The sequence below is a fragment of the Lycorma delicatula genome, chromosome 4, assembly GCF_047948215.1.
Source record: "Lycorma delicatula isolate Av1 chromosome 4, ASM4794821v1, whole genome shotgun sequence".
NCBI classification, from domain to species: Eukaryota; Metazoa; Arthropoda; class Insecta; order Hemiptera; family Fulgoridae; genus Lycorma; species Lycorma delicatula.
This window is the reverse complement of record NC_134458.1, coordinates 162,850,037-162,864,675: the sequence shown is the minus strand read 5'-3', so window position 1 is coordinate 162,864,675 and position 14,639 is coordinate 162,850,037. Positions and strand designations below refer to the sequence as shown.

General features: G+C 31.5%; 1 protein-coding gene across 1 annotated transcript in view; it reads left to right on the top strand.

Annotated features, from left to right (window-relative positions):
• LOC142322963 (uncharacterized) overlaps window positions 1-14,639 on the top strand; it is a 202,435-nt gene that overhangs the window by 152,004 nt on the left and 35,792 nt on the right. The window contains exon 7 of the mRNA XM_075362064.1: window positions 9,643-9,891. Within this exon, the coding sequence (XP_075218179.1) occupies window positions 9,643-9,891 (249 nt within the window). The remainder of the gene's footprint in view (window positions 1-9,642; window positions 9,892-14,639) is intronic.

Below are 14,639 nucleotides of genomic sequence, written 5' to 3'. Positions count from 1 at the left end.
TACCAAGTCATGTATTAGTGTTTCTGATTCGCTTTAGGTAGCTTTATTAACAAAATAAAATACCAAAGTAATTACTACATACGTTATTTTATTACATTTATAAATTTAAAAAAAGGTGCGCTATGGTGACCGAAAACTGTTACAAATAATGAAACGTGCACAGTAGTTATAATAAACAAATTGTAAATTTTAAGTTCAAGATACATGCTGGAAATAAAATTGTTATAATGAAAAATAAGAATTTTAAAAGATTTCGCCTATTATCCTTTCTGTTTTCGTCTTTGTACAGTTTATTTTTAAAAAACTTTGTGTAATAACCTCAGAAAAACAAGAAATACAGTTTAGTAAATTGCATGCCCTACATTTTAAGGTAATCTTAGGGATATTTGAGAATGAAGAGTAAAATATTTTTTTTTTGCTTTTATTATTTAATTACTATTGTTCGTGAAATATCATTATATTCATGAAATAAATTTATTATATAGAGTAGAAATTTATCGACTCATCGGCAAGAGTCATATGTACGCGATCAAGTAGACAGAAACCAAGGATATAGAACTTACTCCCTCATCATTCTGTACATTCATATCGTTGCATTACTTAAGCGAGGGTCCGATTAGTCGCACGAAATAATTTTATTTTGCATGAGAGACCGATCAATCTCTCAAACGTTAATGTAATGATTGACGAATTTGTCTCTTATAATTGTCAACCTGTTTAATTACTCGGTCAAGCGAGTTTTTTCTTCAAGCATTTGCATTTCACCGTATTACCTTTCTACATATTGTAAACTTTCTCGATAATCGTTTCTTTTTTAAAATATCATCCTATCCTTTACAACTACCGCATTTTATTAAAAGGTTTTTCGATTAGCCGAATAGGTTTTAAGGTTGTTGAGCCCAAAGCTACATACCGTTAAATGTTATGTTTTTTTGAGAAACTACTGAATCAAATTCACCACGTTGACACAAGACTCGCAAACATCTTTCCCGAGAAGTCTGAGTCCTCATTACGCTCTTTGAAACATAGATCTAAAAAAATTGAAAATGCCGACTAATTAATGATGTAAAATATATATATATAACAATTAACTCGTAGTTTATTTATAATTGGTGAGCCAAAAAAAAAGATGATTAAAAATTTTATTATTTTACACCTTTAAAAAGGGATTTTTACCAAGATTCTGCAGTTTATTTAATAGCATTTAAACATTTTCTTCTGAAGGTGACCCTCATTTCGATTCATAAACTTTTCAAGTCGACTTTTTAAACATTTTCCAATACAAAACATAACATATTCACAGGATATGTGATAAATTACTAATTTGTTTATTGAATTCTACAGAGTTTTATCAGGATAGATCACAAATAAACCTACACGAATAAAAATCACATGCTCTGAAGTCCGCCCATCTTTCGGGCTAAGAAACAACCACGTTTCTGGGGATAACAAAATTTGTTAACAATCGTATAACTGCACACATCGATCAGCTAACTGTATGACCCGGTCGTTGCCATCCTGTTGAAACTACACATTCGGATTGCTTTCAGATTTTTCAGAAAGCTGTACTGTGAGGTACATCGACCTGAAAATTGGAGACCAGCCGATGTAGCGCAGGCAGAAAGTCAAGCATCTTGGGGTTACTATAGACAAAAACTGCAGGTTCAGCGATCATGTCACTAAATGCTGCAGTAAAGCGGAACGAAACGTGAGTGCTTTGAACCGACTCATGTCATCAAAAGCGGCGCCTGGGTCGACCAAGCACCGGTTGATTATGACGGCCGCTTTTGTATACCGCGCCAGCATGGGGTATGATCATTAACATTCAGCGGAACCTCAGAAGACTACGGACAGTACATCGAAGACCGATAATGGGAGTGGTGACAACCTACAGGACGTTGTCATAAGAGAAGGCGTGTGCTCTCTCGGGAGTTCTCCCCGGTAGATCTGCTCATACAAGAGAGGATGGACCGGTTTGCGGGTTCGAGTAGGTCTAAAGCCAGATCGGCGGTTATTCGTCAGTGGTGTGAAAGATGGCGGACCACCGAAAAAACGAATTTGACTAAGAGATTATTTCCCGATCTGGTTAGATGGCTTGGCAGGGACCACGGCGAGCTCAGTTATTATCTGACACAAATCATGTCGGGGCATGAGGAGTATTTGTGCAGAATTATTAGGAGAGATTTACCCACATGTATGTTTTGCCAGGAGAATGATTCTGGTGAACACACCATTTTTCGTTGCGTGAAATGGCATGAATTGCGGGTCAGGGCGGGAATTATTGACCTAAGCCCGGAAGAACTTGTGGAGCATATGCTGGCCTCACCAGAAAATTGGAGGGCTGTGGACTGTATGGCGAGGACAATACTACAAGTTAAGGATGATGGGGGGGGGGGGTTATTAGGCAAGGGATGGGCGGACAGTCCCAGTTGTGAGGGCCGACATGCCGAGGTGTGTCGGTATCGATGATCAACTGGGAACTCCTGGGTGGTGGTAGGTTGCAACAAGATGAAAAGACCTGATACCGGTGGGGAATACAGTTTGGAGTACCTCATTACAGTGGGCAAAAAAAAAAAATTAGAGAAAGATCCAACCGGCGAGCCGACCCGTCATGCCGGACGAACAGCCAGTAGACGGGAAGGGTCGTTAGAGTTTGAAGGACACTCTCCTGGACCGAGTTGTACTTAATTGTTGGTCTCGCCGAGGGGAGTAGGGAAAAAACAGTCAACTGTTCCTGAGATGTGTGGTTAATCGAAACCCAACTACCAAAGAACACCGGTATCCACATTCTAGAGTTCAAATCCGTATAAAAGTAACTGCCTTTTTAAGATTTGAACCTTAGAACTCTCGACTTCAAAATTAGTATATCTGCATAACTGGATATGCGATTCGTTACAGTAGGCATATAGTTAATGTCTCCATTTAAATTTTAAGATTCAAAATATCAATGGCAAAAAATTATACGATTAGATTGAACAGTATCATCTAATGCCTCATTACTGGAATTTTTGTGTAGGTACTTTTGAAGAATTCTTTAAAATTAAGAAATAAAAATAAAAATTTGGATTTCGTTGGATCCCAGCACTTACAGAGTATGTTTTAAGGTGTACGTACATTTCTTTGATTAATAAACTTCTCGTTATACCGTGAACAAGTTTCTTTCAAATTCTGCACTCAAAAACTTTAATGACTTGGGCTGACGGTATCGCATCTTTCCAATGGTTATTGAAATAGCATTGAAAAATCGTTGGGCAGTCGCGAAATCAACATAATTTTTTTTGTAAAGCTTTGATCGCTAAAGAGCGCTGTTCACTCATAATTAAATGCAATAGAAATAAGCATTTTTTGTTACCGGAATATAAACAATGTTTATAGTATCCCCTTCCAACGGGAACCCTTTATAAAATATGAAAAGATGTACCAAAATCCTTTATTAAGGACAAAAATCACAATGATATTTTTTATGGGCATTGAGGAACGGGTAAAAATTAATCCTATTTGAAATCGTTATAAATAAATGATTTTTAAAAACCGTATCAATTTTTTGACGTGATACCGAATTGAAAAACGAATCGACCGGAGTAAGTATATATTTTATCAATTAATCTTATAACCTAACTTCAGGTGTTTTTTTTTTAAAGTTACTTATACTTTCTTAAACATTAAGTTTTATAAGATTTTACTCGTTGTTTCTATTCTTTTTTTTTTAACTTCTTTCTGTTTATTCTTCTGAGCTCGACAGTTACCTTCTGTTGGAGGACATAAATAATTAAGCGTATCATTTAACATATACGGCAGTCTGAGTTTACAAGGAAGAAAGAGAATAATGTTTTTTCTTTAACTATATCACTATTACGTGTAGTAAATCTAATGTGTATCTAGATAGTTCGACGATTTGGAAATCAATAAAACAACTAATTTAAATTAATATTGGAGAGATTTTTCTAATTGCTGATATTGTTCCAAAAATATAAAATGATCGCTAAAAGAATTGTAATTCAAAAAATGAAATCAATGGCCAGAAATAAAAAAAACAATGGCCAAAGATAGTTGAAGAAAACAATAACAAACGCTCTGCCTGCATTGAAACCACCTTCTTGAAGAATACTTCAAGAAAGAATAGGTGAAATAAGAAAATATTTACCGGGAGAAGGTTATTGTAATTTACTAATAAAGAAGATATAGAACGACTACTCGTTGATGTTGCGATAGTTGATTGGTAGATGATATTGTATTTGAGGAAGAGTAAATTTTAGAATTGAGAGAAAGAGTATGTAATAGTGAAAATGCATTATCTAATATGGTGAATGAGTTAGATAAAATAAAGAAAAAGAACCTGTTTTATCTATAACAAAAAAGTTTTTAATTTTTAGATAAAGTTTTCAAAACTAGAGGAAATCATTAAAATGAGGATTCGAAAACAGATCCCTATCAAAAATTTATAAGGAAAACCAAGATTGGGTTGTCACCTTAGAAAGGAAAAAAATATTATACAGAAACAAGGCAAAAAAATAAACAACGAGCAATCTTTTTTTTTAAAAAAATCTAACGTTTCAATTTTTATTTCAGTTACTATCTATATTGAATTAAAGAATTAAAAAAAAACTCTTTCTTAATACATTGCAGACGCAAATTTTTTAGCCAAAACCTAATCATTAATTTTGTATTTAGCCTTAATTTGCAAGGAATTTTAGTGTTTCGTATCCCCCCTCGTAAAATAAGTAAACTATTGTAATATTTCTTTTTCTAAAACAAATATGTTTATGAATAAATACTTTTTATATTACGTTCTCTGTTGATAGTTTCCTATTTTATGTCGTATGTTTTTCTGTTTAAATTACTGGAAGGTATATGCAAACTTGGGGCGATAAATAAATATTATGATTATTGACCCTAAATAAAATTTAATTAACCGTAGTCGAGTCTGCGGTCAGTATTATCGATAATGACATTTGCTACAGTTAACCGTGACATTGCAAGATCTCAGTTTCATACTCAATTCTCTTATTAGTTAGTAAAATACTCGCGCCGCTTATGTGTTAAGGTCGTTGAAAGTTCAGTTATGTCAGCGAACTAAATGAACTGGTCAGCCGTAATCTGCACAAAACCCCGACTAAATCGCGAAGATATATAAACCCGTTTAATACCTAATGTAGTACCAACATACTGATTTTTTTCATCGATCCGATATCATAATGATGTGAAAAATTGAATTAGAACGAAGAATCGATAAGGGTCCAAGTTTACTCGTCGTTCATCTTAATTCCCAGAAATCAACAGAGATTAAGGATAAGAGAAATGACAGGAGAGTAAGTAAGGGAACACTGTACCTTCAGAGAGACAAACTGCCTCGTCCGAAAGAGTTCTTAAAAAGCAGGACAATGGATCCGTCCATAATCCTTCAGGAGTTCGGAATATCTTTTAATCTGGGGTTGTTTCAGCAGATTACACATTAATTAACCATTATTTTGTGATGACCGGTTGAAATATATCCCCAAATAAATAGCTTTTCGTGATATAAACTCATCTGAGAATATTTCCGGGACTCCTTAAGGAAAAAATTCGCCCAACCCATTCCCAGATTTCCGTGGCCGTAGAAGTATCCGACTGAAATATCCCGATGTTGAATTATTATCTTGTACGATACCGATAATATCTTTTTTATTTTTATAATTCAATAGACCGACCTATTATCGATATCAGTGACAACATAAAGTTATTTACCTGTCAAATGACTATTGAGTTCGGTCGATATATTTTCATCGTGGCCGTTGTCAATAGAAAGTATTTATTGTATATTTGTATACAAATGAATAAAAGAATGTCTAACTTTGTAACAGTTTTATTTATATCATATAGTCAGTGTTAGGTAACAGGAAATGTACATTCTACAAAAATTGTTTTCTTTTAATCGATAAGAAATTTTAAAATTTCAATTCTAGTTTGTTTTATAATATACTGTTTCAGTATTATTAAAACTTTTTATTTAAAAGATAACATTTCTTCACCTCAAATAACGTAATCGTATTTGAAATTTACCATTTTAATTAACACATACATGTTATCCGCGGTAGTATATATTATTCGTGTGGTCTCACTGTACAAGAGAATAGTTGCAATACATTATCAACAAATGTGGTTAGATAAATCTGGCGCGATATAATTTTTGTTAGTGGAAACCGGGAATTTGTTCAGTCGAGTGATATAAGCGAGCTAGAAAAAATTTTAGAACGATACACAACTGCAGTTTAAAATACATCCCACCACATTGTCGTTGATAAACCATATCAATATGTATGCAAAGATAAATCGACGATTGAATTTTCATTTGTAAAAGCATTCGTCATTTCCGTATTATTTCTATCCACCTGAGACCCCGATCTTGTTATTTCATTATCGTACAGGACAAACGGTCAATGAAAAATAAAACATAAACTGAATGCAAATTATTTGAATAATTATGTGTATATGTATAAACAACACACTTATGTGTTAACACATTTAACATTGAATTTATGAAAGTCTGAACAAGATGACAAAATTTTACTGTTTTTATTGTTACGTAAAATATATATATATATTTTTTTAGAAGTAAGGAATTTTTATGAAATTATTTTAAAATTATTGTTTTCTTATAATTCTTTAAAATGTATAATTTAAAGTTTTAATTTCCTGTTAAAAAAAATCATTTCATTTGTGTTTATAAAATATTTGGTTAATAAAATTTTAATAAGTTCTTTTCTGTAAACAGTTGTAACATTTTAAGCACTTTAAATTAAAATTTAAGAAGATTTCAATAAAAATACAGAATAATAAATAAATAAATAAAAACGGTTACAAACTATTCGAATGAGATGTGAATGCTTTGTTAATTTCTTTATAGAACGTCTGCCATTTCATAATGTCGATTGAAGGGCTTTTATATAAATATAAAATAAAACCGTTTAAAAAATCAACAAATCCAGACCGATCGTGATCTAAATTAAACGGCGTTATAACCCACATTCCGAAGTCATTGTACAAAATTTAAAAAAAAATCGGTAGATCGATTTTTTTAAAAAGTTTCCTTTGAAAATATTTTGAATATCGTAATGACTTCAGGTTTTATACAACCTAATTCTAAATAATTGTGTTGTGTTCGAATCATTAATATTACTGAGTAACTTTCTTTTTAAAAATCTTCCCCTGATTTTCTAAAAGTAACTAGAAATAGAACCAACCACCAGACATGTTTTTCTGCAAAATAAATGCGGTTAATCGAAATCATTTCGTTTGGCGAAGAGTAAGGCTTAAAAAATGTACAGGATCCAATTGAGAACTTTTTTTTTAAGTCTGTTGTCTAATTTTTACTACAAAAAATTAATTATCGAGACCGATTTAAGAAAGATAATTAAATATAAGCGCACGTACGTAAATGAAAACGTTTTAAAACCGTTTCAATAAGGTTCTGCGTATTCGAAACATTATTCCTTCCTTTTCTTAAGTAACCGTTTTAAAAAAGTTCTCTTTTTGGGATTCTAATATTATGAGGCATTCCTTCTACAGGTACATACAGTTCGGTCAAATAATTAATAAATGAAATCGTTATACGACATTTCCAATTGTATTGTTTGTATTACTAAATTATTAAATCGTTTTAACGTGAAACCAATCTTTTCTAACCTTCGATCACGAAACTGTTATGCAGTTGTAGACGATTTATTTCGAAATATAATTTAGAGTTAGGCAGCGTTCACGGATGTAAAGTTTACTTAACGGTCGGTAAAAAAAGGTAGTTTCTAACAAATTGCTGGACAGAAAAAACCATAACGAATCTACAAATGTATCATTCGTTGATGACTTAATGTTTAAATAGCTTTCGGAATGACAACAATAATGCAACTGTGAAAATCGTATATCCTTTGTAACAACGATAACAAGTATCCTAATTTATAGTTTTCTTTTAAAAAAAAGAACAAAAAAACGGCTCTTTCAATAGAATACATAATTGGCAATGTTGTCTTACATGACGAGATTTTATTAGGTTTTGTTATTTTAACATAATAAAATACATTATTGTTACTGTGCGCTCGCGCACACACAGACTATTACTTCCGCACTTATTCTAAAGATTTTACCAAATTATTTTATAATTTTCATACGAATCGGCATATAGCTTGTTAAAAAAAAAAAATCCTCCATATTTTTCAGTCCCCTTTTGCCATTACACCTGTTCGGGAACTAACTTCGATCGTTTATATTTCTCTCTATCCTCGGAAACGTTTCTTTGCATGCCCGTCAACGAATCGCATCCTACATTGTATTTTAACTGTTTTATATTTATAATATTTTCCCGTTCCTACCGTACGTATCCGACACGGGTTATTTTCTTCGAGTATATTTTAGTAGGTGTAAGCTATCGGTTATCGTGAATGAAGCGTTATCTTGGGAAAACTAGTCTTAAAAAATATTTCCTCCAGAGAATCGACATAGTAATTCCTGGCCTTCGAATCGTCTAATGGGAGCAGCGATTTAAAGAACAAGAGTTTGTCCCGGGTTACACGAGAGGATAGATAAAACTCAGAATATTAACACTAAGATAACGCAGTGCAAAAATAATCTATGAATCAAAGCTTTGTAGTGAAAAAAAATAGGAAAAAGATTACTAATAAAGATATGCTTGGGTTCGATTAAAGATAAATAACTTTGGGACTGGTAAAAGATAATACTCTTAGATTAGTTAGATTGCTATTTTCTTTACCTGATAGTAATAAGGAATTTTAATAACGGTATTATTTTTGTACTATTTAACGTTTTTAACAATATTATGAGAGTGACTGAAATCCATTGTCCTAAGTCACCTTCATGAGCGTATTTTAATGATAACAAGTAGAAGAATGAAATAGTGATATTTGTAAAAACCCACATATATTTCGGGAAATCGTTATATTGATCTCTACACAAAACGTCCACGTTTACGATACGGATTCAATCGACTAAACAAAATAGCTGTAAAAAATATTCCATGTCTTCAATGAAGAAGACGGAACACAAAACTGGAAGACAAAAGACTTACATGTTTGTTTCAGAGCATATATAAATGAATTTTTACGTAGAATAATAAAATACACTAAACCGATAAAACTAATAAATTTTACAGAGAAAAACTTTTATTGATCTATATAATTTAATCTTACAGAATACGACTAATATACAAAACATCCCGGGTGGGCTTCCCTTTACGGCCTTGACATTTTTTCAGTTTTAATCTAATACGCTTAATTTCATCGAGGTCAATGGTAATGTTTAAATAATGTTCAGGTTTTAAAAATGTCCTCTTCCTTAAATTAATAAATATATATATATATTTTTTTTTATAGAAAAAAAAAGAAGTTTCAATCAATGTGATGTATTCTCGGGTGAAGAGATTACTGATGTATTCTCTGTTTATTAATATATTTGCTAGCGTACACACACACACACACACACATACACACATATATATATATATATATATATATATATATATATATATAAACAGACATGTTAACGTAGTCAGGAAATTGAGGGTTATTTATTTTAGATTACCATAACTGATATATTTAATGATATGTATAAAAATAATACTGTGCGGTCGAAATAATATATTTTTATTGTTTACAGGTTGTCCTGTGGGAACATTTAGATGTGATAGCGGTAAATGTATACCTGGATATGAGTTTTGCAACGCGGTGATCACATGTCAGGATGCCAGTGATGAAGGTCCGGCTTGTACAGGAGTTTTACCGGCGACTACATCCGGCTTTTGTCCTTTCCGTTGTGCCAACGGTCGTTGCCGTTCCTCTGCTGTCGCTTGTTCCGGTAGAGATGGATGCGGTGATGGATCTGATGAAGAAAAATGTTCCGTGTGCAGTAAGTCGAAAGAAGTAAATTTAGAAGGAAAAAATCAAAACTTTAATTTTTGTGAGGTTTTTTCACCTCAATTTTTCCTACCTCAATATTTAAAACTTTTCCTACCTCAGTATTAATGCTTTCATCCCGGGTGGTATTCTGTGATTTTTTGTTTAACATGACTGGAATCCGGAAAAGGTATGAAGACTAACGGTTATGGATTAAAGCCGGAACTTCTAACAAACTAAAATACAATACCGTTGAACGCCTTCGGTTAGGTAAACTTTCTGAGAAAATGTTACGCGAAGAACTATCTATCTAATATCTATACAGCTTTAACCACTCCTTTTACTCAAAATGAATAATTTTTACACTTTACTTTTTTGATTCTTTTCAACAGTCATCATAGTGTTAGGGTAAATTATATCCCACGCCTTAAAATAGTAGTTCTATAAATTCTTCTAATTTATTTAACGAATTTAAACAATTAACTTGAATCTTTTATTATTGCTATTATTATTTACTCCGCCGATCTGCAAGGCGGAGTGGTAGCGTTTCTGCCTTTCATCCGGAGGTCTTGCGTTTGATTCCCGATCAGGCATGGCATTTTTCACTCGCTACAAAATTCATCATCGTCCATCAGTAACTGTAAGTGGGCGTAACCTTATTGTTGCTGCGTAAATAAATAATTTTCTAGTTGAGTATTTATAAAACTGAGTTTTTAAATACCTAATTTATATTTAAAAACAATTTGTTTTAAATAATTTATAATTTAACAGCATAAAAGCTTTTAATTTAAGGTGTTAATAATACCGTATTTAATCAACATCGATTCACACGCCTTGGAATATCATATATTACTGGTCAAAGACCATTTCGGAGATATCTGTGAAGTTGACTCGAGAAGAAGTCCTATGTAGAATATGTACTCGGTTTCCTCAGACTGCAGAATACAATTATCCTAAACAAATTAGCCTTTGAGAAGAAAGTTTTCTAAATGTTTGGGCGTCTTTCGAGAGATATTGATATTTTTGACTAGTGTCGGAAGGTTCTCCTCCTCATTAAAGATACAGAACTGGATAAACAAAATTAGGTTTTTGAGTGTATGATAAACCTTAAAACTGTGTGGTTAATCTCCTCGTAGTCTTCTTTATTAAATAAATAATAAAACGCATAGTTAATTAGATAAAAAAAAAAACAACGCATAATTGAATTCGTGCTAATTTTCATAATGTTTTACAAGTTTGCCAAATTAATCTATAATATTTTAATTCTTTTTTATATATAACATCCAAATTATCCTTTCTTTTAATTTAAATATATATATATATATATATATATATATATATAAAGAGTGATTCAGGAAAAAAGTTAATAAATTACTATACATACTTATATTCGACATCAATTTAATTTCTTTTATGCTCCAGTTTTATCGAATACTCTTTTGTAACCTATTTTATTTAAATTATTACATAAACTTCCATGTACTCAGTTTATTCGTTAAAAATAAATAAATTTGTATTACTATTTATTATAAAAACAAATATGTTCTTTCTGAAAATGTATTCAATTTTTTATCAAAACACTGGCAGCTAGGTTGTTCAACTTTCTCGGATTTTGAGTAAATTTAAAAATGTAATTCTTCTCTCAGTGATAAAGTTGAAAATGATTCTTTATTTATTTACATACACACATATATATATATATATATATATATATATATATATACAGAGTCATTGGAGGAAAGGGAAACAATCTGGCATCTGATTCTAGAGCTTGAAATAAGGAAAAAGGTTCATATAAACCTTGTCCTAAAACGCTTTATTATCAAGTTCTGCTTGCGAAAAACGTCGCCCGGATTTCAGTTCCCTCGGTGAAATGAGGTTATACTGAAATTTAAGGGGTAAACTTGATGGTTCCTTATGATTTTTGATCTGAAAAATCAAATAAAGTATATCCCAGAACTGTATCTCCCATATTTTTCATGATATCCAACGTAAAACACAAAAATTTAGTGACGAAAAATACGTTTTTTTAGATTTGAGGTACAGTAACTTTCTTAAATGTTTAAAAAAAGCAGCTGTTTTTTTTTTTACTAAAAACAGCTGTTTCTACTACAATAAATTTAGACCTTTGAAAAATTAAGTTGGCAACACTAAATGTATGCTTCGAAATTAATTTGAATACTACACATTGTTGTCATAAAATTGTGATTACGTATGAATAAACGTTAGGCGGTTTAGTGATATTTGTTTTTATTGTTATTATTGTTTTTGACATAATTATGATTGTGTTTAATTATTACCTTTCAGAATCAAATTATGTAATTTTTTTTGTGTTTGTCGTACTCGAAAGCGTACGTAAATTTTTCCAATTGAATCTGGATTTAAAAAAATGAAATTCTGTTTTGAATTCTTTGTTTTGAAAAATGCCGCGTCTCTTTACTCATGCAAAATTTGCTGGTATGATTTTTGTGTACGGTTTTGCGATGAAAGTGCTCCAGCTCGGTCGAAGAATACCAACTTAGTTATCCTGGAGGAGTAGTTCTAAACCGTAAATTATTTTGTAGAACCTTTAATAATCTTCATGAAAATGGTACACTTTCCAGTGCTCATGTTCCATCTGAACGTCAACCGGTACATAGTGATGAAAGGGAAAGCATTCTTCAAGTGGTATTATTTAGTCTACAACGAGCACGCGAAGAATTTCTACAAGACTCAACATTACGTAAAGTACAGTATGGAGGACATTACATGCTTGCGGACTGCGTCCTTATCATGTTCAGAAAGTTTAACACCTCCAACTTAGTGACCGTGCCAGAAGACTGTTTTGTCAACGGTTTATTAATAATTACCACTTAATTCCGTTCATATTATTTTTGGACGTAGCTACTTTTACCCATAATGGCAAAACAACCTATGAAATTCACATAGATGGTCTGAAGAAAACCTGCATGCCGTAGTTGAATAAAATTTCCAGCAACGATTTTCGGGGAAAGTTTGGTGGAGCATGATCGACAACCAGTTAATAAACCCTTTCATACTAGAACAACGTGCACAGGGAGAAATTATCTGGAATTTTAAACAATGAATTTCTTACAGTGCTTGAAAATTTCTCACTGACCAAAAAAAAATGAAATGTATTATCAATTTGATGGAGCATCAACAAATCGCACGAATGAAGTAAGACAATTCTCAGATGAAAAATTTACTGGTAAATTGACTGGACGTAAGGGGTTGGTAAATTGGCCACCTAGATCACCGGACCTTACTCCCTTAGATTACTGTTATACGTAGTATACTGTTTATGGGGATGGATGAAATGGAAGATATACAAAAAAAAACAGTTGACACATGATGAACTGATGGTTCGCAGTCTCAACGGTACTGCTCTCATCAAGGAACACAAAGATATTAGGTTGGCGACAGAAAATGTAAGGAAACTAGTTGAAAAATGCGTCAATGTCAGTGGTGGAATTTATTATAAATTGATACAGGATAAACCACAGTGAGTTTTCTAAAGTAAATTAAAAGTATTTTTATTTTTCTAAGGTCTAAATTATTGCAGTAAAAACAGTTGTTTTTAATTATTACAAATTCATAACATTTTTCAATTTTTTTTTAATAACAATAGTAGATTGTTTTCATAGATTTTTTTACATCATCCCAAAATTAAATTTTCTACAAGTTTTGATATCAAAATTTACGCATTTAACAAAATTATTGTACTTCAAACCTTAAAAAACCGTGTTTTTCATCACCGAATTTTTCTGTTTTACGTTGGATATCATGAAAACTAAGGAGATACAGTTCTGGGATCTGTTTTATTCGATTTTTCAGGTCAAAGATCATAAGGATCTACTCAGGAGCAACTTATATAACGCCTAAAAAATTTCAATATGCCCTCATTTCAGTGAAGGAACTAAAATTCGGCGAAAGTTTTGCTAGCAGTAACTCGATAACAAAGCGTTTTCGGAGAAGGTTTATATGAATCTTTTTCCTTATTTCAAGCTCTGTATGTAAATATACAGAGTCATTCAGGGGGAAAGGAAATAATTTGGTAACTGATTCTACATATATGTGCATATGTATATATATATATATATAAAGAATCATTTTCAACTTTATCACTGACGAAGATTCAATTTTTAAAATCTACTCAAAATCCGAGAAAGTTGAACAACCTAGATGCCAGCGTTTTTTTAATTCTTTTTATAAAAATTTGAATGCATTTTCAAAAAGAGCATTTGTTCTTATAATAATAAATAATTCAAATAAATAAATGTAAATAATAAATAACCAAATACAAATCTATTATTTTTTAACGATTAAGCTGAGTACAAGGAAATTTATGTAATAATTTAAACAAAATAGAGCGGTAACTGAAGATTATTCAATAAAACTGGAATATAAAAGAAAATAAATTGATGGTATGTCGAAAATATATACGTATAGTAATTTATTAACTTGTTCACCAGTTGCTTATCTATTTTATTTATCTATTATTCACAGAATAAAAGTATAATCAATCAAACGGTCGGTAATAAATAATAAATTGCGACGATGTAAGCACATAATGTGATTGTCATTATAGATGTACTATCTAAACCCGTTATCAAATAAATGATTTTGCCAATCGATATGAATACGTATATCTATGAGAAACATGCAATTTGTATAAAAAATACACATATAATTTTTTAAATGTATTTAAAATATGTGTGCAATAGTAATACAAACAGGTTATAAAATAATAAAAGAATACAA